Source organism: Lepidochelys olivacea, assembly GCF_965140295.1.
Source record: "Lepidochelys olivacea isolate rLepOli2 genome assembly, chromosome: 23".
NCBI lineage: Eukaryota > Metazoa > Chordata > Testudines > Cheloniidae > Lepidochelys > Lepidochelys olivacea.
Genome location: NC_140433.1, coordinates 7,085,886 through 7,110,705, shown reverse-complemented (window position 1 = coordinate 7,110,705; position 24,820 = coordinate 7,085,886). Strand labels below are relative to the sequence as shown.

The 24,820-nt window shown below is 43.8% G+C and overlaps 1 protein-coding gene across 1 annotated transcript in view; it reads left to right on the top strand.

Annotated features, from left to right (window-relative positions):
- Positions 1-24,820, top strand: part of PPP1R37 (protein phosphatase 1 regulatory subunit 37) — a 171,140-nt gene that overhangs the window by 124,963 nt on the left and 21,357 nt on the right. Inside the window, exons 8-11 of the mRNA XM_084612521.1 lie at positions 6,087-6,199; positions 7,465-7,606; positions 14,595-14,761; positions 16,687-17,659. Coding sequence (XP_084468647.1) covers positions 6,087-6,199; positions 7,465-7,606; positions 14,595-14,761; positions 16,687-17,659 — 1,395 coding nt within the window. The remainder of the gene's footprint in view (positions 1-6,086; positions 6,200-7,464; positions 7,607-14,594; positions 14,762-16,686; positions 17,660-24,820) is intronic.

Sequence of the window (24,820 nt, the reverse complement as noted above, 5' to 3'; positions counted from 1 at the left end):
TTGTATTCAAAAGGTTTCAAAGCGAAATATTTCCTATTATGGGATTTACAAGTTCCACTTACAGTTCTCTGTGAGTCACTGGAGTTTGGAATCCCTGAAGTCTGGAGCTCCTTCTTTATAACTTTGATTTAATTAGTTTTGGTTGCATGTCATTACGGAGATGCTGGGTGTGACTCTGTATGTAAGGTTGCCGCTAATGTTCCATTACCAGGCCTGTTGTGACCCCGCACCATGGGACTGCAGTCCAACTGTTAAGATGAAGGAATTGTAGGCCTACATCTTTCTGTAGCTAATGTAAGCATGCAGTATATTTTTGTTAAACAGATTTTCCAAAGTGTGGGAGTGGAATAAGACCGACAGTGTGAGGTTTCACAATAGAAAACCAATGTGCTTGTGATTTTTTTTTTCCAAGCCCCCTGTATCTGAACACTGCCTTAGTGTTATATAAAGAAATATATATAAATATATAAATAAATAAATTGGTTAGTCTCTAAGGTGCCACAAGCATTCCTTTTCTTTTTGCCTTAGTGTAGGAACTTTCCAACTTCTACACACTTACATTTGAACACACAGTTGTGAATCTTATTGGTATTTCTGGAGAAAAAACAAACGTTTCAGAGTTAGGCAGGGAAGCCAGGATACCAGTTTATCAGCAGCAAATCCATCTATCATCTAAAATTCTTCTGCCCGTGTTTGTCCATGTAGATTCAGCTCTTGGTGCACATGTGTCTCTTGTGTGAAATTGGACTGTTTTGGCCAGCAGCATTCACTGGGGCTGTGCCTGGGCCCTAGATGTCCTCATGCACCCTGCCCCTGCCATTTAAGAATACAAAGAACAGAGTGGGCCCCACCATCCCTCAGTTCCTTCTTACCACCCGGACAGTGAGACACAACCCTTTCAGGGTCCGCCCGCTTCTCTGTGCACTGCGCTAGTTGAGATTGTAATAGTGGTAAGTCTTGTTGGCTGTTGATAGCACACACAAAAATCTTTGGTTTAGTCAGGTTCTAGTTTCTGATTAAATGCACATCCTAGCCTCCACATACAGGGGCTCTAGAAAAGTGGCAGAAACAAAACTTGGTATTTAAAACCTGTCCTTTGTGTGATGCTTCAGTGCCACGTAATAATGGGCACTCTAGGTGCCTACTGTGTTTCAGAGAAGGACATATTCCTGAGCAGTGTGTACCATATGTCAGGTTTCAGAGTAGCAGCTGTGTTAGTCTGTATTTGCAAAAAGAAAAGGAGTACTTGTGGCACTCTCACAGATCTTGGGAGACAGGCCAGTCCTTGCTTACAGACAGCCCCTCAACCTGAAGCAAATACTCACTAGCAACCACACAACAGAACCACTAACCCAGGAACCTATCCTTGCAACAAAGCCTGTTGCCAACTGTGTCCACATACCTATTCAGGAGACACCATCATAGGGCCTAATCACATCAGCCACACTATCAGAGGCTCGTTCACCTGCACATCTATCAATGTGATATATGCCATCATGTGCCAGCAATGCCCCTTCTGCCATGTACATTGGTCAAACTGGACAGTCTCTACGTAAAAGAATAAATGGACACGAATCAGACATCAAGAATTATAACATTCAAAAACCAGTCGGAGAACACTTTAATCTCTTTGGTCACTCGATTACAGACCTAAAAGTTGCAATTCTTCAACAAAAAAACTTCAAAAACAGATTCTGATGAGAGACTGCTGAATTGGAATTAATTTGCAAACTGGATAAAATTAACTTAGGCTTGACTAGAGACTGGGAGTGGATGAGTCATTACACAAAGTAAAGCTATTTCCCCATGTTTATTCCCCTTCTCCACCCCCCACTGTTCCTCAGATGTTCTTGTCAACTGCTGGAAATGGCCCACCTTGATTATCACTACAAAAGGTTTTTTCCCCCCTCCCCCGCTCTCCTGCTGATAATAGCTCACCTTAAGTGATCACTCTCTTGTTACAGTGTGTATGGTAACACCCATTGTTTCATGTTCTCTATGTATATAAATCTCCCCACTGTATTTTCCACTGAATGCATCCGATGAAGTGAGCTGTAGCTCATGAAAGCTTATGCTCAAATAAATGTTAGTCTTTAAGGTGCCACAAGTACTCCTTTTCTTTTTACCATATGTCAATTCTTCTCTAAGCAAACTCAGAAAGGTAGAGAAGCCCGCTTAAAATTGTTCCTCCTGAAGCACTGTATGTAAACCATCTTGGACGCTGAAAGGAAGGACACACAAAGATCTGTCTTCCGGTCTCCCTCTCTGTGAGCACCCTGGTAAGCTGAGATTCCACCCTGAGTTCCTGGGCTACATCGATGAAGAGGCCCCAGTTGTCTGCCTCCATTCCAGTTCCTACAACCTCTGACAGGGCTAGGGAAGAGCACCACTAGTGTAGAGTAGGGGCATAGGTCACCCTACACAAGACTCATAAATGACTCATCTTGAGCTCAACAGCCGAGAGGCAGCCAGTGGCCTGAGAAGGGTTCTTTTGGTGCCCCACTACTGACTGTTAGAGAATGGTGGCAGTACCCACTAAACCTGTGGGCCACGTGTCTCTTGGCACAGATCTTTCGGTACGTGGTGTTTTTGCACCAGCAACTTCGAATCAGCGTTCTTGGTACCTAATATGTCATTACCGAGGGTATATATGGTACAGAGTGGTTTGCCTCTGGGCACAGTACAATAGTTTCCTTTTCTTAAAAGGCTGAGGGTGTTGATAACTAAGTGTCAGCTACCAAGTCATTGGTACCACCTTGACCTCTCGTATCTCCAGTGCAGACTTTGCCCCCTACCCAGTCAAGACGATCCCTCCGTTGGAAAAGGTGTACTCCTTTTGTTCATCCCCATGGGGCATAGTAGGCACTCCTCCCCTTCACACCTTCCTTCCCCTCCTTGGGTAACACAGTGGGGTCAGGAAGAGACGCTGGGGAGGGATCTGTAAGGGACATCAAGAAATGACATAGGGCTCATAGGAACATCGTTCCTGGGACCTGCCTCTCTATATCTCCTACCTGAATGCCGTACTCATAATAGCCTTGCTCCTGTTGGATACTCTGGGGTGTGCAGCTGTATTCAAGCAAGCTTTCATCATCGGCCCCCTCTAGGGTTCGGTCTAAACCCGTGTGGCCAGGTCAGCTAGTGCAGCTTCAAATCCTGGAAAGGTAGAACAAGGGAAGTGACTATGAACAACATCTACAAGGGGAAAAGCGACTTGTCCCCACTGCAATCTCTTTATCCTTTCCCAACAAGACTAAATCCTTGTATGCCGCTTTCAGTCGATGCCTTCAAGGCGTTCCAGGACCTCTTCAGGTGCATGGCAGAGACTCTAGAAAGTAGTGCAGAAGTCTCTCAGGCTGCAAGATGTCTATGAGTTTTTCATGAATGGCAGGCTCAGCATGCCTATCAATGAGAGGCTGTTGGAGCTTGCAGAAGACCTATGGCACATGTCAGCATCCATCCCAATTGCATCCAAGTGAGCTGACAGACTCCATTCCAAGGGATATGAGTATCAGGGTTGCTTCTGGTATCGGCAGTCCAAGGGAGGCCGAAGCATCAGATTCAAAGAGAGTAGACCTGTCAATGCAAATTATATTCATCTGCCAGCCTCCAGCTGCACGTGGCTTATTACCAAGCACTTCTGTCAAATACTATTATTTCAGTTGAAACAAACTGTCTCAATATGTGGATGGGGTACCCCACAAATCGCAAGAGGAGATAAAGACCCTTGTGTCTGATAGCCCACACATCCCCTATAGGCTGTACTGGATGCACACCTTGGCTGCCTTGGTGGTTGTGAGATCTTCCTGGCTTCAATCGTCACAAATTCCCAGTAAGGTCCAAACAGCAATTGAGGACCTTCCTTTTTAGGTCAACGAGATTTAATTGAAAGATAGGTGGGGCCTTTGATTCCCTTAAGGACTCTAGGACTACTTGGTGCTCCTTGGGCCTCCATATTCCAGGCCCAAGGACCAAGTAAGTGAGACCACAGGCTTCCTTCAGGCAGCATTCCTCTACCTAATACTGTTACCAACCTCGACAACCTTGAAGTTTCTGAGAAAGAGGTAAATGTTCTAGTGTTGACAACTCTCTGCCTCTTCCTCTGTTAATGCACAATATGCATCTTCCACCGGCAGCAGGTTTGGCATGTTGCTGGTGTCAAGAGCCTGGTAGAACCTCCAGAGGGAGCTCTTCTCTACCTAGCCCTCCACTCTTCAGCCCCCAAAGGGTCCATCTAAAATCAATATCTGCACATCCCCATCCTATCCAGGGCCTTGCTCTGTTTTCCCATCATACAATGGTAAGGTTTCTTTAAAGGCCTTATTCATGGTTTTGCAGTTGAGGAGCCTCTTGCAACCTCCAGCGTAGTATTAGCAGGGTTGAGCCCTTGGCAACCTGTTCCTATACAGTTTATCTCTGGAGACTGCCTTTCTGGTAGCCATTCCATCAGCAAAAAGAGAAGGGGAGAGCCAGACCTTTGTGGTGGGTTCCCTTTATGCAGGGGACAGGGTCCTTCTCAGGCCTCATCTCAAGTTCTTGCAGTTCTTTGAGTTCCACTGGTACCATTTGATTCATCTCCTAGTTTTCTTCCCCAAACTTGACTCAACTTCTGGGGAGGCTAAACTTCACACCCTTGACAGGACAGAACATTCAGAAACACACCCCAGTTTTTGTGGTCTTTGCAGTGACTCATTTCCTCTTCAGAATTATGTGAGTGGGTCTCCAGCTGTATATAAGGACATGTTACGAGTAGGGCTGTAAGAAAATTATGGGCCGCAATTTTTTTTGTTGTGGAAACTGCAACAATCACAACTTTTTGGCAACACCACTCACTGTAATTTGGCCCGGTTGTCTCTCCATCATGACAGACGGATGGCCAGGTCACACTTCAGTGAGAGGCATGGTGAGCTGGGGTGGTGGCGGCAAAGGAGGATGAGGCTGGGGACCCATGCAGCTCAAGGCTAGGCTCTCTAGGCCACTCACCATAGGTGGCGGGTATTTAGGGCTAGAGGGGGCTCAGCCCTCTGAAATTTGAGCCACTCCACTGCCAGAGTGTAAAGCCTGGCTTGGCAGGCAAATCCCTGCCTCCAGTAGCACTGGGGCCAGCTTGGTGCTGAGATGCCTGGCTGCCCAGCAGCAGGATGGGCAAGGAGAGTCCTCGGAGCCCAGTTGCGAGGTGAGTCCAGAGAGCCACAGGATGGTGCTGCGGGAAGAGTCAATCTTGAGTGTGGCCAGCCCTGACTTCGGTGCAGTGGTGGCGAGCCTGTCCCTCGCCAGTGTTTACAAGCAGAGCTGGGGCTGGTGCCATGAGAGGGGGAACGAGGCAGCGGGAGGAGAAGAAAGGGGAAACGGGGCTGTGGAGGAAGGTGCCAGATATAGGAACAGCCAGCTGCACACACCGACATTACCTCTAGGACTCTCTGAGTTGGGGCTGGCTTTAGGGTGCCTATATTTTTCCCCACCCCACCTCACCTCCTGTGGATTGGAGGAATTGTGGCAGGGGGGATCCAGCCCTTGCTGGATGGTGAAAGACAAGCTGCCAATTCAATGACTGTTAATGAAGAAACTGGTGATTTTCTATCTTTTATAAAGCTACACCAGAAATGTTCTCTACTGTACTTACATTCTGCTGTGTTCTAATATCAATCACAACCTACTTTAAAAACAGACTATTTAAATTGTTACATGATAATCAAAATTTTGGCTTTTGGATATCTCTGTTTAAGTAATTTCTCTTTCATGAGAGGATAAAGATTTTATTTTTGTAATAAAAATTCTGTATTGAGAGAAATTTTCATTGTAGCCACCTTGCTGCTTAAAATGAATGAGACCTGTCTGCATGCTGTTGCCTGTAATGTTCTTTTGATCCAGCACAGTATGTGAAGTTCTATTTTGTGGTTTACTGACGGCAGCATTCAAAGCCTGTGGAAAAGAAGGGATTAAATAAGACAAGAAAAGTGCTGTTAAAGCCTACAGTATCTGTGTGTTCACATCAGACTGTGCTGGCATCGTGACTATTGAAGTGCTGGCCTGTAAAATGCTGAAAGCAACCGAATAAATCCGCTCTAACTGATACTGTTTTATAGGCTTGGCATACATCTGTGAGGGCCTAAAGGAGCAACGGAAAGGGCTGATCACTCTGGTTTTGTGGAATAACCAGCTGACTCACACTGGCATGGCTTATATGGGGATGACACTGGTGAGTAGATTTCAGGGGGAGAAGATTAGTGGCTTTTGAATGATCCTCATTTAGAGAGTAGTTTGAGGTCTAAACTGGGAGCCTATGGAGAGGAGAGGAAGATATAAACCATCCAATTTGCTTATCTTATAGATGTGTGTTCTAGAGCTAGGCATAATTGTTCTGGAATAGCCCAATCAAGCCATCGACAATTTAATGCTTGCAGAGTGGGTGGATGCGATGTTCTTGTGCAGCTGCATGAAGTGCATTTCTATTGCATAGAAATGAAGAGAATTAATGTAGCATATTGGAGGGGTCAGGGCAAGCAGTCTTTCAGAGGAAAAGGGCAGCTGTCAGACTGGAGAGGCAGCATTTGCAAGGGATCAGGAATACAAGGAGGATGAAAAATAGGGCCTGTTACAGTAAAAGGCAGGATGAGAGTGCACTATTTAGCTGCTATATGTCCTCTGCTGTTCACCCCAACCCTGTTGGTATGTTCTGCTTAGTAGCAGCAGGCCTAGCTCTTCCTGCTCTGAGCCCCACCTTTTTGCTGTCTCTTTTCCTGCCCGCCTGGGTTATCTTTTCTTATGTTCTCTCTGCTAGTAATTTCTCTCATTTTCCTTTCTCCTCTGCTTATTCTTCCTGTCTTTCTGCCTCCACGCCTACCATCTCCCCTCACTCCTCTGCCTCCCTTATTGACTCTCCTTTCTACCCATTCCTCACAGTGAAGATCCAGTGCCCACCTCTGATGGAGGGAAGGTGAGAACTATGGCTGCCAGCCTAGGCTGGGTCAGTAGCCATCTGCAGGTAGTTGTGGTGTGGCTAAGTTACATGTAGACTTCCCATGGCAGCACAAGCCATGACAGTATATGCTGGAAGAGCAGGCTTTAGCACTAATGCAGAGGATGTAGGTAGGGCAGGGAGTCAGCCTGCGACAGGCTGAAGGAATGGATTGGTTTCCAAGGCACGTGTGCGCTACCAGACCAATGTCAATTTCACAAGCTCAGTAACCAAGGCCTCCTTTGCTCTGTGGGGATTGAAAAATAAAAAACATGGACAAAACAGTAATGTCTGTAAAACTAGCAGCCCTGGAAATCAGTGGCTGTATGCTCGGGAATATAGGGCCTCCCTAAGAAATTCCCGTTTTGAACTTGGAAGGGCCTAAGAGAGTCCGTTATTTAGCTGTGGTTGCTAGGTGTTGATGTGAGTGAGGGTCATTACTTTTTTGCGCTGACATTCTGTTGTAACATACCTCTTTCACCTTATTTTTCTGTTTGTGTCCACAGCCTCATATGCAGAGTTTGGAGACCCTGAACCTTGGTCACAATCCCATTGGGAATGAAGGTGTTCGTAATCTGAAGAATGGACTCATTGGAAACCGCTCTGTGCTCCGATTAGGCTTGGCTTCTACTAAACTAACATGCGAGGGTAAAACAGACTTTCTGTATTTTGAGGGATCGTTACTTTCAGGATGATCAATCATTGATGCCCCCAACCTTTTTGTCATTACTGAGAATGCCATTGATAATGACAGTTACAGGAATAATGTCACTCTTGGCTCTTGTGATATCATAGAAGATTAGGGTTGGAAGAGACCTCAGGAGGTCATCTAGTCCAACCCCCTGCTCAAAGCAGGACCATCCCCAACTAAATCATCCCAGCCAGGGCTTTGTCAAGCCAGGCCTTAAAAACCTCTAAGGATGGAGATTCCACCACCTCCCTAGGTAACCCATTCCAGTGCTTCACCACCCTCCAATAATTTTTCCTAATATCCAACCTAGACCTCCCCCACTGCAATTTGAGACCATTGCTTCTTGTTCTGTCATCTGCCATCACTTGAACTCCATCCTCTTTGAAACCCCCCTTCAGGTAGTTGAAGGCTGCTATCAAATCCCCCCTCACTCTTCTCTTCCGCAGACTAAATAAGCCCAGTTCCCTCCGCCTCTCCTCATAAGTCATGTGCCCTAGCCCCCTAATCATTTTTGTTGCCCTCCGCTGGACTCTCTCCAATTTGCCCACATCCCTTCTGTAGTGAGGGGACCTAAACTGGACGCAATACTCCAGATGTGGCCTCACCAGTGCCGAATAGAGTGGAATAATCACTTCCCTCGATCTGCTGGCAGTGCTTCTACTAATGCAGTCCAATATACCGTTAGCCTTCTTGGCAACAAGGGCACATGGCTGACACATATCCAGCTTCTCGTCCACTGTAATCCCCAGATCCTTTTTTGCAGAATTGCTGCTTAGCCAGTTGATCCCCAGCCCGTAGCAGTGCATGGGATTCTTCCGTCCTAAGTGCAGGGCTCTGCACTTGTCCTTGTTGAACCTCATCAGATTCCTTTTGACCCAATCCTCTAATTCGTCTAGGTCACTCTGGACCTTATCCCTACCCTCCAGCCTATCTACCTCTCCCCACAGCTTAGTGTCAGCCACGAACTTACTGAAGGTGCAATCCATGCAGTCATCCAGAACATTAGTGAAGATGTTGAACAAAACCGGCCCCAGGACCGACTCCTGGGGTACTCCGCTTGATACCAGTTGCCAGCTAAACACTGAGCCATTGATCACTACCTGTTGAGCCCGACAATCTAGCCAGCTTTCTATCCACCTTATAGTCCATTCATCCAGCCCATACTTCTTTAGCTTGCTGGCAAGAATACTGTGGGAGACAGTATCAAAAGCTTTGCTAAAGTCAAGATGTATCATGTCCACCACTTTCTCCATATCCACGGAGCCAGTTATCTCATCATAGAAGGCAATCAGGTTGTTTAGGCATGACTTGCCCATGGTGAATCCATGTTGACTGTTCCTGATCACCTTCCTCTCCTCCAAGTGCTTCAAAATTAATTCTTTGAGGAACTGCTCCAGGATTTTTCCAGGGACTGAGGTGAGGCTGACTGATCTGTAGTTCCCCAGATTCTCCTTGTTCCCTTTTTTAAAGATGGGCACTATATTTGCCTTTTTCCAATCATCCGGGATCTTCCCCAATCGCCATGAATTTTCAAAGATAATGGCCAATGGCTCTGCAATCACATCAGCCAATTTCCTCAGCACCCATGGACTTTTTGTTTGTTTGTTTGTTTGTTTTTTGCTTGGGCAGTTGCGCTCTCAGAACTTGGGGGTGGTAAATTTTTTGCTTGGCTGCAAAAAACTTAGCGCCGGCCCTGCCCATTCACCATAGAGTCTTTCGACCAAGCTAGGACCTGAAGCTTTATGGGGGGGAGAAAACCATCAGAAAAAAACTTTCTTTGCATTGGAGCGGACTTTTTCAGGCATTCTGTGTACCCAAATGCAATGTTTTGTCTTTGCTAGTCCCTTTTATGATTGCAAAGCAATTTCCATTATATATAATCCCTTGGTTTCAAGTGCTCAAAACTTTCCTAACTCTTTTGAACTGGTCTGTGAATCTTGGTGAATTTTTGGAAATTTGACCGAAGTCCTTCCAGTCATGTGTAAGCTAGGAGAGTGTGGGGAAAATACAGTATTTCAGCTGTGGGGAAAAAAAAAATTATGATGTGTTTTTAGTTGGGAGGATAGAACAAAATTTCCTGAATTCCTTTGACCTAGAAATTTGGCGGGTATATCATCCTTGAGGTATAGTGCTTGTTTTGCTAATAACACTAACGAATATTAATTTGTATGTTTTCTCTACCACATACAGTCTGAAGGTCCCTTAATTTAAAAATACGATGTTAACACTGGATGCGTGAGACCAGTGCTTCTCAAGCTATCCGATGTGGGGGACCGGCAATTTTTTTTTCCAACGTGCGCGCAGACCGGCAGCCAATGGCTTACGGACCAGCACCGGTCTGCGGACCACCACTTTGAGTAGCGCTGCATGAGATTATCATCTCGAACTAATGGATTGCATAGTGGGATTCCTAGTTCTTTAAACTGCTGCAGCCCCGCCAGCAGTTCTTTTGAGCCAAAGAAATGTTTTGGAAAATCCAAGGAATCTGGCAAAAGGGCTGCAAGAGCTCCCTGGTTGGGGAAGCTCTCTGTTGGCTGAAGGGAATGAGTATGAGCCTGGGACCTACGAGGTCCTGACTTCCATTTACCCTTCTTCACTGAATCACTTTAATTTTCTGTACTTTACAACCTTTATTAGGTGAAGCCTCTCGACTTCTTGGGGAATGTCTTGTGTCCTAGTGCCCCACCAATAAATGGTTTTGTCTCTCTGTACCTTAGTCAGTCAGATGGGGCTATTAGCACTGCTCACCTTCAGTGATGCTCTTCGCTAAAGTTATGTAACTAGAATTGGTGCCTTCAGATTACCTTAATTAGTCCTTATTGGAGGCTTCAGATTTTTTTTGATTTTTCTTTGGACTCTCTTGCATCCCTTTTAACCTCACTGTTACCCCCCTTCCCTCCACATCAACCACTGTCCTCTCCCATGGAATTTCTGGAGTTGTTTCCTCCTGCAGGATGGCTAAGCAGCACCTGAGGGATTCGACAGGAGAGGTGGTGATAGTTTCTTCACACCAAATATTGAGATGGCAAATAAGGGGGACAATTACAACAACTCACAAATAAACCTTTTGATTCCAATAAAACAGATGGTCTGACCACAAGAGACAACCCTTCATATCAACCTCCTGGAGTTCAGAATGGTCAGAAATGCCTGTCTTCATTTCCTCCCTCTCATTAGACACAGATCCATCAAAGTCAGGACAGACCATGTGGCCTGCATGAATCAGTTGGCAAGGAGGGGCAAGATTGTGCCAAAACAATAAAGTAATAAAGTTGTGGAATTGGTGATAAAGCATCACATAAGAATATCAGCAATGTATCTGCCCAGCATACCAAATACCACGGACAACACACTCTGCAGATGTTTCCCCAAGAATACACGTGGGAGTTTGATTCTCGGGTTCTACTGTGAATCTTTCAGACTTGGTGGTTTTCCAGAAGTAGACCTTTTTGCCACACCCACAAACAAAAAATGCTACCCATTTTGTCCAAGGTGTGTGCGTGTGGGGCGGGGTGTTTAGGTTGCAATTCACTGGGGGACACCTTCCTCCTGCCTTGGATGGACAGACTGTTGTAGTAGGAAGAGCGCCTGAGACATAAGCCCTTGTATCAAAGGCCTGGTGTGAGGCAGAACCTGCTCACAGAATCTGGCAAGAACAGGGCTGATATTGCAGAAATACATGTTCCTAAGAAGTGCTAAGCACATAGTACTTATGCAAACACATCTCAATATCAAGTGGTACCAGAACGCCCCAATATCAAGGATGGTACAAAAACATTCCCCAAGGATAACAGGAACACACTGACCCTTCCTAAAAGATAAGGTCAGGATAACTCTACGTAATAAAAAATATTTTGATCGAACCAATATGTACAAGGTAATAACTAGACACGTCAGGGGGCAGTGAGTATGTCAGAGGCAGTACTAACTTGTTTGTATCAGGGTATAAAAATGCATCTCGGAGGGAGTATCTTTGTCCAGCCAAGCGGGGAATGGAAAGTCCTGCCATTCACTAAGCTGTGTCCATTGCCACAGGCATACATGTCTTAGTATCTTCGTAAAGTCTGCAAGGTGCTATTACTGTGCTTTATCGACAATAAAGCTGGCCTGGCGCCTTCGTACCTTAACAAATCTTGTCATTGGACAGTTCACTCAAGGTCTGCTGTGCTGTCTGTCTGCACAGAGCTGGGGCAGCACACAGGGAAAACACACGTGCAGCCAAACATCTAACCACAACTGTTTTATGCCTTCGCTCTGACGCCTCTCATTTTCAAGGTGATAAGATCAAGCAGAACAAGGCCAGAGTCATTCTGATAGTCCTGACGTGGTCGAGAGAAGCGCTTTCCCTTACTGTTTCACCATGTTCTCTATTCTCTGATAGATCTTTCAACTGTCTCTTAATTTCTCTCTCAGGATGCCAGACCCCTGACACATCCCAGCTTGGTCATCCTTTGCCTCAAGTCATGGTCCCTGAATGGTTCTTGGGGCTAGATCCCTCTTGAGCTGCGGCGATACAACATGTGCTATTAAATAGTAGAAAAATTTCCACCAGAACTTACCTCCAGAACTGGACATGATTTGGCCACTGGTGTGAACTCCACAGTACTGCTTCTGAATCTGCCCCAATTCCTCTCATTCTGGAGTACCTGTTGCAGCTTAAGAAATTGTCCCTCAATTGCATCAAAGTTCACCTGGCTGCCCTAACAGTCTTTTATACTACTATTGAAGGTTTTTCTTCGTTTGCTCACCCCACAACCACGAGATTTGTGAAAGGCTTAGGGAATCTGCTCCCATAGGTAAAGGTTCCTACGTCTGTTTTGGACCTGAATTTGGTTCTCAAAAGCCTCACGAAGCCCCCGTTTGAACTAATGGCCACCTGGTCCCTCTTGAATTGATCAAGAAAACAGCCTTCCTAGTGGCGATTACCTCCGCCCGCAGAGTCGGAGAGGTTGGTGTTTTAATGGCAGATCCCCCTTTTACAGCATTTCACAAGGATATGGTGTCCTTTTATGGCTGCATTCCAGGTTTCTCCCGAAAGTAACTTTTGAATTTCACCTGAATCAGACCATATACCTGCCGGATTTCTTCCCAAAACTGCATGCTTCCAACCAGAAGACTATTCTCCACACTCTAGATGTCAAGAGGGTGTTATCCATCTGTCTGGATAGAACTAAACCATTCTGTAAATCCAATAGACTATTTCTTTTGATTGCAGACAAATCTAAGGGTTCCACCATTTCTACCCAGAGACTCTCGGAATGTATTTCCAAGTGTTTTATAGTTTGCTACCAGGCTGTCGACATTCCACCCCCCACCAGCATTTTGGCACACTTGACCAGATCACAGTCTATATCTATAGCTTTCCTTAAAAATGTTCCCATTCCAGAAATCTGCAGACCTGCTACATGGTCTTCAGTACATACTTTCTTTAGACACTGTGCCTTGGTGGATGCCTCCAGGTGTGATGCTGCAGTTGGCAATGCAGATCTCTCTTCTGTGATGGACTCCATTCTGAAGCCCCCTCCTCCTACTGGGGATACTGCTTGGAAGTCACCAAGACTGGAACACCCATAGGGACACTACTCAAAAAAGAAGTGATTACTCACCCTGCACAGTCGTTGTGGTTCTTTGAGATGTGTGTCCCTATAAGTGCTCCACGACCCACCCTCTTTTTCTCTGCTTTGGAGTTGCTTCTGAGACATGGGGGTGCAGAAGGAACTGACCCATACAGAATAACATAGCCTTGGTGAAGGGCACGAGGATACCAGTGGTGCATGTGCAGGCCAAACGGAGGAAAATCTCTGATCAAGGGCACATGCACACCAAGAGTGGAGCACCCACAGGGGGACACATCTCAAAGAACCAGTGTTATTGCACAGGGTGAGTAACCTCTTCTTAAAGTCTTAGAAGACATGGTCTCATCCACAAAGAGCCTACAATCTATTTGCTTACGAAGCATCTAGATGTTTTGGAATCCGTGTAGTAACTTACTGGTATGTATGAATGAGTTTTCCAAACTGTACTTCGATGGGAATATGAAAATTGTCAGTTGCTATGTTAGATTTATAGTTTCTTTCATCTTAAAAGATCCCACACTGTATATACAGGAAACACTTGAGTCCCCTCTGAAAGTCAGGTATTTTTGGTTTAGAAAACATCTGCTTAACAATGCATAAAAGAACACCTGGGTTTATGACAGGAAGTGAAGAAAACCATCTTCAAACTGCAAAAAGAAAAGGAGGACTTGTGGTACCGTAGAGACTAACAAATTTATTTGAGCATAAGCTTTCGTGAACTACCGCTCACTTCATCAGATGCATGCTGTAGCTCACGAAAGCTTATGCTCAAATAAATTTGTTAGTCTCTAAGGTGTCAAGTCCTCCTTTTCTTTTTGCGGATACAGACTAACACGGCTGCTACTCTGAAACCTGTCATCTTTAAACTGTAGCAATTGGTGGAATGTAGGAAGGCAAAATGGCATTATAAAATTGAAATACAGCCAGAGCATCAGTGCTAATTCCTTTACTTGGCAGAAAGTGCCTTGGGGTCTTTTATTTATGGGTGACCAGGATGTTGTATTTTCAATTCATTGAAAACAAATAGAGTTAATACTTAGATTTTTGTAGAGCAGATTGTTACAATAGCAAGAATCTGGACAAAATTCTGTAATGAGAAATGGGCCCCATCTCACTAAGCCTTAAAGCAGTGCTACTCAAAGTGGCAGTCTGCGGACTGGTAGCAGTCCGCGAGCCATCGGCTGCTGGTCTGCGCGCACATCGGGGAAAAAAAAAATGCCAGTCCTCCACATCAGATAGCTTGAGAAGCACTGGTCTAAAGTACACAAGTAAGACCCTTTCTCTGTTGTTTATGGGGAGCATGTTGTGAGCCAGTTTCTTTTTTTTCCATTGTCATGGTTCATCATTGGAGGTCTTTATTCCCCTGCAGGTGCTGTGGCGGTAGCAGAATTCATTGCAGAGAGTCCAAGACTCCTTCGACTAGACCTGCGGGAGAATGAGATTAAAACGGGGGGTCTGATGGCATTGTCCTTGGCACTGAAGGTCAATCATTCTCTGCTCAGGCTGGATTTAGACAGGGAACCGAAAAAGGAGTCTGTAAGTTGCACTGCATTTTTTGTGCCTATGAACTTTGTGTGGTTCTAGACTGACATTACGTCTCAGAGAATATTCATTCTCTCTCTAAAGCTTCCCACCATAGCCAAGCCCATTCCTATAAACAACCAAAGCAGGAACCTCCCAAACTCAGTGTTCTAATGCTGGGTCTAGCAGAGATATAAACTTCTGGGTGTCTTTTTTTGGTCGTTGTGCTCCCCAGGGTCATTGTGCCTGGCTCTCTCATCTACCACAGCAACATGTTGAAGGTAGACCCATCCTTTGTTCCATTCATCAGGGGCTTGTTACTTTGAAACCTCCCATTGGAAAGCTCCCAATGTCATGTCACATAATATGTCATGGCATATTAATGGGGTCCTAACTAAGCTGTTGACAGCTCCTTTTGAGCACTTGATGCCTTTCAGCTCAGGCTTCCAATATGCAGGGTCATTTTCCTGGTGGCATTGACTCTGCTCACACAGTAAATGAGCTTGCTGTAGACTCTGGTGACTGCACACCCTCCAGTGGATCATATCATGGTAATGGAGTTAATCAGTCAATCATTCTGCTAATGTTTTTCCATATCGGTGTACCTGTCCAGGTGATTCTCCTCTTCACAAGCTGTAAAAAGGTCCTTTGGATTCTTATCTACTCAGAGAATCCACCAAGCTTTTTCTCACTTAATGCCAACTCTCTAGTTTCTTTTCTCTGAGAAAGCCATGTATTTAAATGGCTGCGAGACTCTCTCTCACTGTAAGGTCATATTGAGGCTCGTTGTGTATGGCACAAGTCTGCTTCAGCAGACTTGATCTGTTCCCATCCAGGAAATTTTCAAGGCAGCCATAGGGGAATTCTTTGTATGCATTCAACAAACACCACTGTTTTGATTCATAGATTCTAAGGGACCGTTGTGATCCTCTAGTCTGACCTCCTGTATAGTGTAGGCCATAGAACATGATTAGGCCTCTAGATAGGAATCAACATTTGATCTGTTAGAATTTTTCTGAGCTAGGGCCATCCAGACTCTGATCTTTTATTTTTTACTCCGTTTTTGGAATACCTTTATGATCTTCTTTCCAATTTCTTAGCGAAGTCTCTCAGTTTACCTATATCCTTCATAACCTCGATGTATACCTTTTTATACCTTTAAAAAATGTTAATTTTGGCTATTTTAAGATGTTAGCCTTGGCTACGCTTCCTACAGTGTGGTGTTTGTCATTGTATCTTTAGCAAAATGATAGTTACTTACTGGTAATAATTGTTCTCTAAAGATACCCATGACATCACTTGCCCATCAGTCATTCCATAGAGTTGAGTCAGTCCTTTCTATACCTATGGGAGTGATTAGACTTGTTATTTTTTTAATATTTGCATTGCGATGGCACTGAAATCAGACCCCAAATCAGGATGAGTGGGGGTCCTCCCATCGCACTGGGTCTTGAAAACAGTGAGAGACCATCCCTGCCTCAGTGTTACAATTTGAAAAGGAGTCATCCTCAGAGAACAGCAATTACAAATACATAATTTTCTCATTCCATCTTGTATCAAGGCAGGAAAGCAAAACAGACTATTTCTTGTAGTCACTTAATGAGAAAGCTTTACTACCTTTTAAAGCCAAAACCTATTGGCTTTGCTAACAAAGTCTCCTTGCTTTTAATCAAGTACATTCAAATACAGTAGATGGATCGATTATTCTTACAACTGCAATAAATGTTTGCTGAAGTTTACTAGTTGGTTTACCCACCCAAGTGAAGTTAGTTTTATCGCTGTTCCCATATTCTGTGTGTAAGCAATTGGATAGCCTGTAAAATTGATGCAGAAACGGATTTCTGCACCAAGATTGAGTTGTGCCGAGAGAGCTGTAAATATGCTATATGCTGTATCTCAGACTATTTGCAGTTTCAGCAGTGTTTCTCTCCCTCTTGCAGGTGAAGAGTTTTATTGAAACCCAGAAGGCTCTTTTAGCTGAAATCCAAAATGGTTGCAAGCGCAACTTTATTCTGGCCAAAGAGAAAGAGGAGAAAGAACAGAAACTTCAGCAATCTGCCTCTATGCCAGAGATCACCATCACTGAGCCGATTGAGGAGGGACCTGTGGAAAACAGCCAAGGTGATGACACAGCAGCAACACCTGAAGGAGATGAAGTGGGGGAGACTTTGGTGTCTAAAGAGAACAGGCATACAGACAAGGCAATAAACAGTGACAAAGATGGGGTGATATATTCAGACTCTGACACAGATGATGAGGTAGACCCTGGGTTAGAGACTAAAGATCTCAGTAAATCACAGAAACAAAATGATTCTGTTCATGTAGATAATGTGCCCCAGTCATTTCTTTGTCCTGAAAAGACAAGGGATGCATTTAGCTCAGAGGACAGAAGTGCCCCTTCAAACATGACTGAAGAAACAAAGTGTGAGCCCAAAGGAGGGGGAAGCATTGAGACTATACCAGGGGCTCAGGCACATGCTAACACTCAAGAAAATGAGAGGAGAATTTCTGTTTCCAGTCCTGGGCGAGGCCATAAAATCTTTGTAGTGACAAGAGTGGAAAATCTACCAGAGAAAACAGCAGAAAACACTACATGGCTGAAGGAGAATATCAGCAACCTGCAAGGCAATGCAGTGAAACAGTCTAAACTGATAGCTCAAACCCTACCTATGAAGACTGAATTTTTGGACTTGCAGGCAAATGGGACTGTTTCCAAGTTGGCAGCCAACTTGGAAAATGCACCATCAGCAGGAACCCCTGGATCAGTTTCAGAAAAGATGAACTCTGGGCCATGCGAGAATACAGTTCATGAAACTCCACTTCCTAATGGGCTAAAGACAGAATTTGTTCATGCTCTACCAGATACGTCCTTAGGCTGTGATGGGAAAATGGGGAGCTGTGCTGTCGAGCATGGTAAGACTGCTTTACTTTATTCTAGAATTTATTCTCTGTTGTGCTGAACTTGGATCTTCAAAACAAAGTGCTTTCTGATCCCTTGTTCCTCAGCTCATGTTATTGATAGCCAATAAAAAACATTTCAAAAGTCTGTCTCTTGGGGCTAGTACAGGATTGTTCCCTGTTCTATTTTCTGCAGTGTTTTAGCTTGTCTAATTCTGAATATTCCAAGCTTCTTCTGCCACTATTCTTTGAACTTATTCCACAGTCTGATAGGTCTCATGGTCAAAAGGTTTTTCCCAATTCAGCCTGAATTGCATCCTGTTACTCCTAGCTAGACGTGTTTTTAATTTATTTTTAAGGCCAGAAGGAACAACTATGATCATCTAGTCTGACCTCCTGCATAACACAGATCAGAGATTCCCGCAGGAAATTATTTCCCCCTTCTATATGAGTGAACACTATCAGTCCTAATACCTTGAGGCTCTAGTTCTGGAGCTTCTCTTTTACGTGGACATTGTATTTTGTGAACTAGGTCCATGGTTCTCAACCATTAACACAGCATGATTCCATGTCTACAAGCAAAAAAGTGTTGGGACCCCCTCACATCTACCCCAAAGAGCAGAGTGAGTGTTCTCACCCCCCCACCTCGCCCGACCCATTCGCAATCACCCCTGAGAGTTGAGGCCTCATTTATTTTAGGAAGATACTCAGTTTTAATTTTAATTTAAAGACTCCAAATGACCACTTGCCTCAGTAAGCTGTTCCAATGGTTACTGATTGTGTCCTCTTAAACATTTTTCATTTTGTTTTGGTTTTACACCATTCAAATAAAGGTACTGTAGATTTACTGCTCTAGACATGAAGATATGGTTTGTTACATTGACCTGTTAAGGGCTCCGTAGGATCAAGGTTTGCAAGATGTAGTAGAAAAGCCTGTGTGGACCTTATGGTTTGGGGAGACCACAGAGGAGAATAGTTCTTCTTAACTTCCCCTTGTCTGACTGAGAAGTCTGAAGTACTTCTTCCTTTCTTCAAGCTCCCTGGACAGGGACGCTAAGTAGGTTTGGGTCCTTTCACCTTCCTCCAGACAGGGCCAGTTATCCTAACAGAAAGTCCCCTACTGATTGTTCAGCTACCTTGGAGGATCACAGAATAGCAAGGGCAGCTTCAGTATTTCCATGAGGGGATAACCCAACTGCTATGATTAGTGACTCTTAGTCGTTTGGCAGTGCAATAGTTTCTCTTCCTTCTGTGTCCCAGATACTACTGTCATATTGTTCGGAAACATGCGAACAGGGAAAAAGATTCAAACAACCACAAAAGTCCTGCTACGTTTTGAGGCTGTCATTCCATTTCCTGCCTGAGAAGTATGTCCTGGGAGCAGTGATTTTCCTACACACTCCCCCGAATTTCCCCCCTCCCATTTTTGTGAACTAGTTACATGCCAATTTAGTGACTGTTTGGAAATTTGAATTGAAATTGAAACATTAATACACACTTTAAAAGCATATACAGTGTATCTGAAAAAGTATAATAGATTTGAAAAGTATGACCATAGACTAGCTTCCTTATACAGCTGTTGTTTTTTATGACAATGTCAGTGCATTCATTTTGGTGATGTTGGCCAACCTAATCATTTCAAATGATGATTTGTAAGCAAAGTCAAAATGAGCTCTCCCTGACAGCTAGTGATAAGCTAGGGGCTGGGGGGAAAGCTTCCGGACCAGATTGTATTTACATTCACACCTAATCTATCTAGGTATCCAGCAAACAGAGCTGTGATGCCCAAGTGATAGATTTTGGCTGGGGTTAGGTTACAATCACTTGAATGGGGGAAGGGGGGGGCATGAAATGTTGTTCTTACTGTATGAGTAAAGGGCAGTAGAACTGTACTTAGCCTGTGCTGATTGATCAAGAGAGAGGGTGGGGACCTGTCCCTCTCCACTGTTTAAAGACAGAGCTGATTAGGCTCCATAGTCTCTTTTGTTCTGTTAAGTGACCACTGCAGCTGAAATCACTGATAATCAGGTGCAAGTGCTTAGTCCTGCTGTGGGACAGTGTTTCTGTGGAAGACACAGCCCAGACTGCACTAGCTGTGAGGTTCCCACACTGAGAGCTCAGCTGAAATCACTGAGAGCTGGGTGGAACCTCAAGAGACCAACTTGCAGAGGTCACAGTGGCAGGCAGCAGCAGAAGGTGACGGTGCAGGGCCATTGGTAACAGTGCGATGGAGTGAACGGTGGCACAACGAACAGCAGTGGCCAGAGCGAACAGTGAGCAGCTGGAGGAACGAGCAAGGTGCCTTCTTGCCCCCCCGACCTGGGAGGTGTACTCATGTGAAAGCATTTCTGAACGATGAGTCTCCACTGACCAAGGACAACACCGGTGAGTGGGGTGCGGTGGAGGGAAAAGTGAGGGGCACATTAAATAAATATTTGTTTGTTGGACTTAGTGACTTTGCTCCAGAATGCTAGATTTGTGACTGAGAATGGAAACTTTATATAAATATGTTTCCTAGTAGGCCAAGATTTTTAAAATCCATTATTTGCCAAGGTTATCATCTCACATCGTTGCCATCTTGAGAGATCATTATGTTGGGGAGTTTCTGTACTAAACATTTTTATTATTATAATTAAGTTTTACATAAGAATGGTCATATTGGGTCAGACCAATGGTCCATATAGCCCAGTATCCTGTCTTCCAACAGTGGTCCAGGCCAGATGCTTCAGAGGGAATGAACGGAACAGGTAATCATCAAGTGATCCATCCCCTGTTGCCCATTCCCAGCTTCTGGCAAACAGGCTAGGGACACTCAGAGCATATTGTTGCATCCCTCCCCATCCTGGCTAATAGCCACTGATGGACCTATTCTCCAGGAATTTATCGAGTTCTTTTTTTAATCCTGTTATAGTTTTGGTCTTCACAGCATCCCCTGTGTTCCACGGGTTGACTGTATGTTGTGTGAAGTACTTCCTTTTGTTTTTTTAAAACCTGCTGCCTATTAATTTCATTGCGTGACTGCTAGTTCTTGTGTTACGTGAAGGATTAAATAACATTTCCTTATTCACTTTCTTCGCACCAGTCAAGATTTTATAGACCTCTATCATATCCCCCCCAGTCGTCTCTTTTCTAAGCTGAAAATTCCCAGTCATTTTAATCTCTTCTCCTGTTTCATACCCCTAATCATATTAGTTGCCCATCTCTGTACCTTTTCCAATTCCAACGTGTCTTTTTTGGGATGGGGTGACCAGATCTGCACAGAGTATTCAAGGTTTGCACGTATCATGGATTTATACAGAGGCAATATGATATTTTCTGTCTTATTATCTATCCCTTTCTTAATGATTCCCAACATTCTGTTTGCTTTTTTTGACTGCCGCTGCACATTGAGTGGATGTTTTCAGAGAACTATCCACAATGATTTCAAGATCTCGTTCTTGAGTGTTAACGCTAATTCAGACTCCATCATTTTGTATGTATAGTTGAGATTGTTTTGTGCATTACTTTGCATTTATCAACATTGAATTTCATCTGCCATTTTGTTGCCCAGTCACCCGGGTTTGTGAGATCCCTTTGTAACTCTTCGCAGTCTGCTTTGGACTTAACTATCTTGAATAGTTTTGTATCATCTGCAGATTTTGCCACCTCACTGTTTACCCATTTTTCCAGATCATTTATGAATATGTTGAACAGTAATGGTCCCAGTACCGACCCCTCAGGGATACCACAATTTCTCTCTCTCAATTCTGAAAACTGATAATTTATTCCTACCCTTTGTTTCCCATCTTTTAACCAGTTACTGATTCATGAGAGGACTTCCCTCTTATCACATGATGGCTTACTTTTCAAAAGTCAATTTAAATTATATACATTTTTTTTTAAATTGTTTTTTTAGAAATCTAGATCTGTTGTGTTTTGGTGTATTTTGCATTATCCTTATGTTAAATTTGCATTATACTAACAAAACATTTAATTTATTCATATCTCTTTTATATGTTGCAGGTCAAAGTGAAAATGAAAAGACCAAAAAAACAATACAACAATTTTTCTACTCAAAGGCCTCAAAAACTAACCAAGGTGAAGAACACATCAAGAACCAAGAATATATCAAAAAGAAAAGGAGTACTTGTGGCACCTTAGAGACTAACAAAATTTATTTGAGCATAAGCTTCCATGAGCTACAGCTCACTTCTTTTTGCGGACACAGACTAACTCGGCTGCTACTCTGAAAAGAATATATCAACATGTCATCTGACAGGTCAAGTGGTGCATCTACATCCGGCCAGCCCAAAGCACAAATACAGCTACTTACTGAAGAAACAGTGTCTCCAAAACCTAAAGGCAGTTCCCGATGTTTGTTGGTTGAAGTGTTCCCATTTATTGAAGTTACAAAAGATTGCTACTGGCACACCTCTTCCAAAAAAGCTTACGAAGAAGGAAAGCTTCCCAATGTTACAATTGGTAAAAGTGGAGGACTTCGGTTTGTCAGATGGATCAGCAAAGCCAATGCTGACAAACTACATGAAAAGGCAGCAAAACACCAGGCCTCTGGAGTGCATCAACATGCAGAAAGCCTTATAAGCCCCCTTTCAAAGCCAATTTTAGAAGTATTTAATGAGGCTGTTAAGAATGCTGGAGACACAATATAGTTCATGTGAACAAACGTGGCTGTGGCATCCTACTTTCTATTTAAGCAAGAGATACCACACACTACAAACTGGAGGCCAATGTTAAGTTCATGGTCACTTGTTCATCCTGAAGTTGAACACTGGTTCCGAACAAGACCAGCAAATGCTCACTATCTTTCTGCAAGAAACTCAACTGACTGGCTAGAAGCATGCGGTGCAACAGTGAAAGACTCAACATTTGAAAAAGTGGAGAACTCTCACACCACATTCAAAACATTTGCATATGTGGCTGATGAATGCACTGATGCAAATGGGCATCAAGTATTAAGTCATTGTATACGTTATCTTGATGTCAGTGGTAGGCCAGTAGATGCATTTCTAGATTTTCAAGTTATAGAAGACACATCGGCTGCATCTGTGACAACCCATATCTTAGAAGAGTTAAATGCTTGTCAATTGGACCTCAAAGAGATGGCTGCTTGTGCATTTGATGGAGCTGCAAACTTCTCTGGAAGACATGGTAGTGTACAAGCTTTGCTCGGAGAAAAGTGTAACCCTGATCTCTCCTATACACACTGCAGAGGCCAACTACTCCACCTAGCACTAGTACGAGCTGCAGAATCTTCAAAAGACATTAAAAAGCTATAAATTTAATGTCTTCATTATATTCTTTTTTCAGCAAGAGTCCAAAGAGACTGATTTCAGAGTAGCAGCCGTGTTAGTCTGTATTCGCAAAAAGAAAAGGTGTACTTGTGGCACCTTAGAGACTAACCAATTTATTTGAGCATAAGCTTTCGTGAGCTACAGCTCACTTCATTGGATGCATTCATCCTGAGCTACAGCTCACTTCATCGGATGCATTCATTGGATGAATGCATCCGAAGAAGTGAGCTTTAGCTCACAAAAGCTTATGCTCAAATAAATTTTAGTCTCTAAGGTGCCACAAGTACTCCTTTTCTTTTTGCAAAAAGACTAAGTATCTTGGAAAATATAGAAGATACACTGGGACTGAATTTCAAATTACTCCAACCCAGGAAAACCCACTGGCTTTCTCATGAGCGATCCTTGGCTATTGTCTTAAAATTACTCCAGCTGTTATTACTGGCTTTGGAAAGTATCTACCAAGATGGGATGGATCTAAGTAGTGAGGCTGGTGGATTACTTTTGCTGCTACGTCCGGAGAAGACTATTGCCATTCTCTCTACTATGAAACCACTTGGGTCATTAAACAATGCTATCCAGGCATCTGCTACAACAGTAGTAGATCTTTGTCCAGCAACAGAAGCTACATTTGGATCAATCAGAGAGCTATCCATTGAAAAAGTACTGGAAGAAGCAAAGACATCAGTCCTGAAGTTGACTGATGAAGGCATTTATATTAAATCCTTAAGTGAAGAAGACAAGAAGTGTTTAAGACAGCTGAAAAAGTACACAGACTTGATTCTTAAAAATCTACAACAGCAACTTCTAGATTCTACTCAACCTCTACATAGCTTTTACAGATGCCTGTCCTATAAAACACCGACAGTTGAGTGGAGTGAGGCACTATCAGCAATGTGGCTTCCATGTGATCAGGATAGAATAGAGAATTTGAGCACAGAGTGGAATATCATACGATGAATGAATGAAGATTTGACTTCAACTTCTTTTTTATCATCACTAGTGCCTCGACCCGATCTTTGTGCTCTGTTTCCTGGGATGAAAGAAGTAGGAATTCATCTCTTGCTACTCCCAGTCACAACAGCTACAGTTGAGCGTTCTTTTTCATCCTTGAATAGAATTTTGTGTTCTGAAAGAAGTCTCCTTCTGCCTGATCATGTGAATGAACTAATGAGCATATCAATTGAAGGAATGGACGTACCGGACACACGAGAAGCCACCAAAGATGAGCACATTTATTCAAGAAGTTCATTAACAGAGTTGTGCAAAATTATAACAAGAAACCAAGAAAGAGGTAGTGCTTCATAGAAGGCTTGAGTAGCCAACTTTAATTTGTGTGGTGATTTTAAAACATGAGTTAAATCTAATAAAATGGTCATGAAACTTTTTCAGTTTTTACTGTGATGCCATACAGCCCACCTTCACCCTCACAGTCTCATCCCTCATCGGCCCTGACACCCCCCCTGTAAATTCGAACACCCCACCCCCCAATTTCAATTCCTGGGGAAACCACTGCCTGGGAGCTACCTGGCTATGTTCCACACTAGCGTGCTGTCAAAGGCTCTAGTCTGCGCAGAGATGATAGTGCGAGTTCTTCACTGATTGTTGCAGGTGACAGGAAAATGGCAGGGATTAGTTATAATACCATAGATTGCTGTGACCAGCACCATGCTTTCCTCAAGCTTCCTTGCAGAACGGTTGGCAAGGGGTTTGCAATTCCTTCTTCTGTGACCATATGTCAAAGCCTATGACCCATTTCTTGACCCAGTCTGCCCTGGGATCAGAAGTCAGGCTCTTTTTCTTTCTAAGGGTTGGATGATGCTTGCACAATATTAAAATAAATATAAATACACTGGTTAATCAAATTATCCACATGCCTTGGAACACA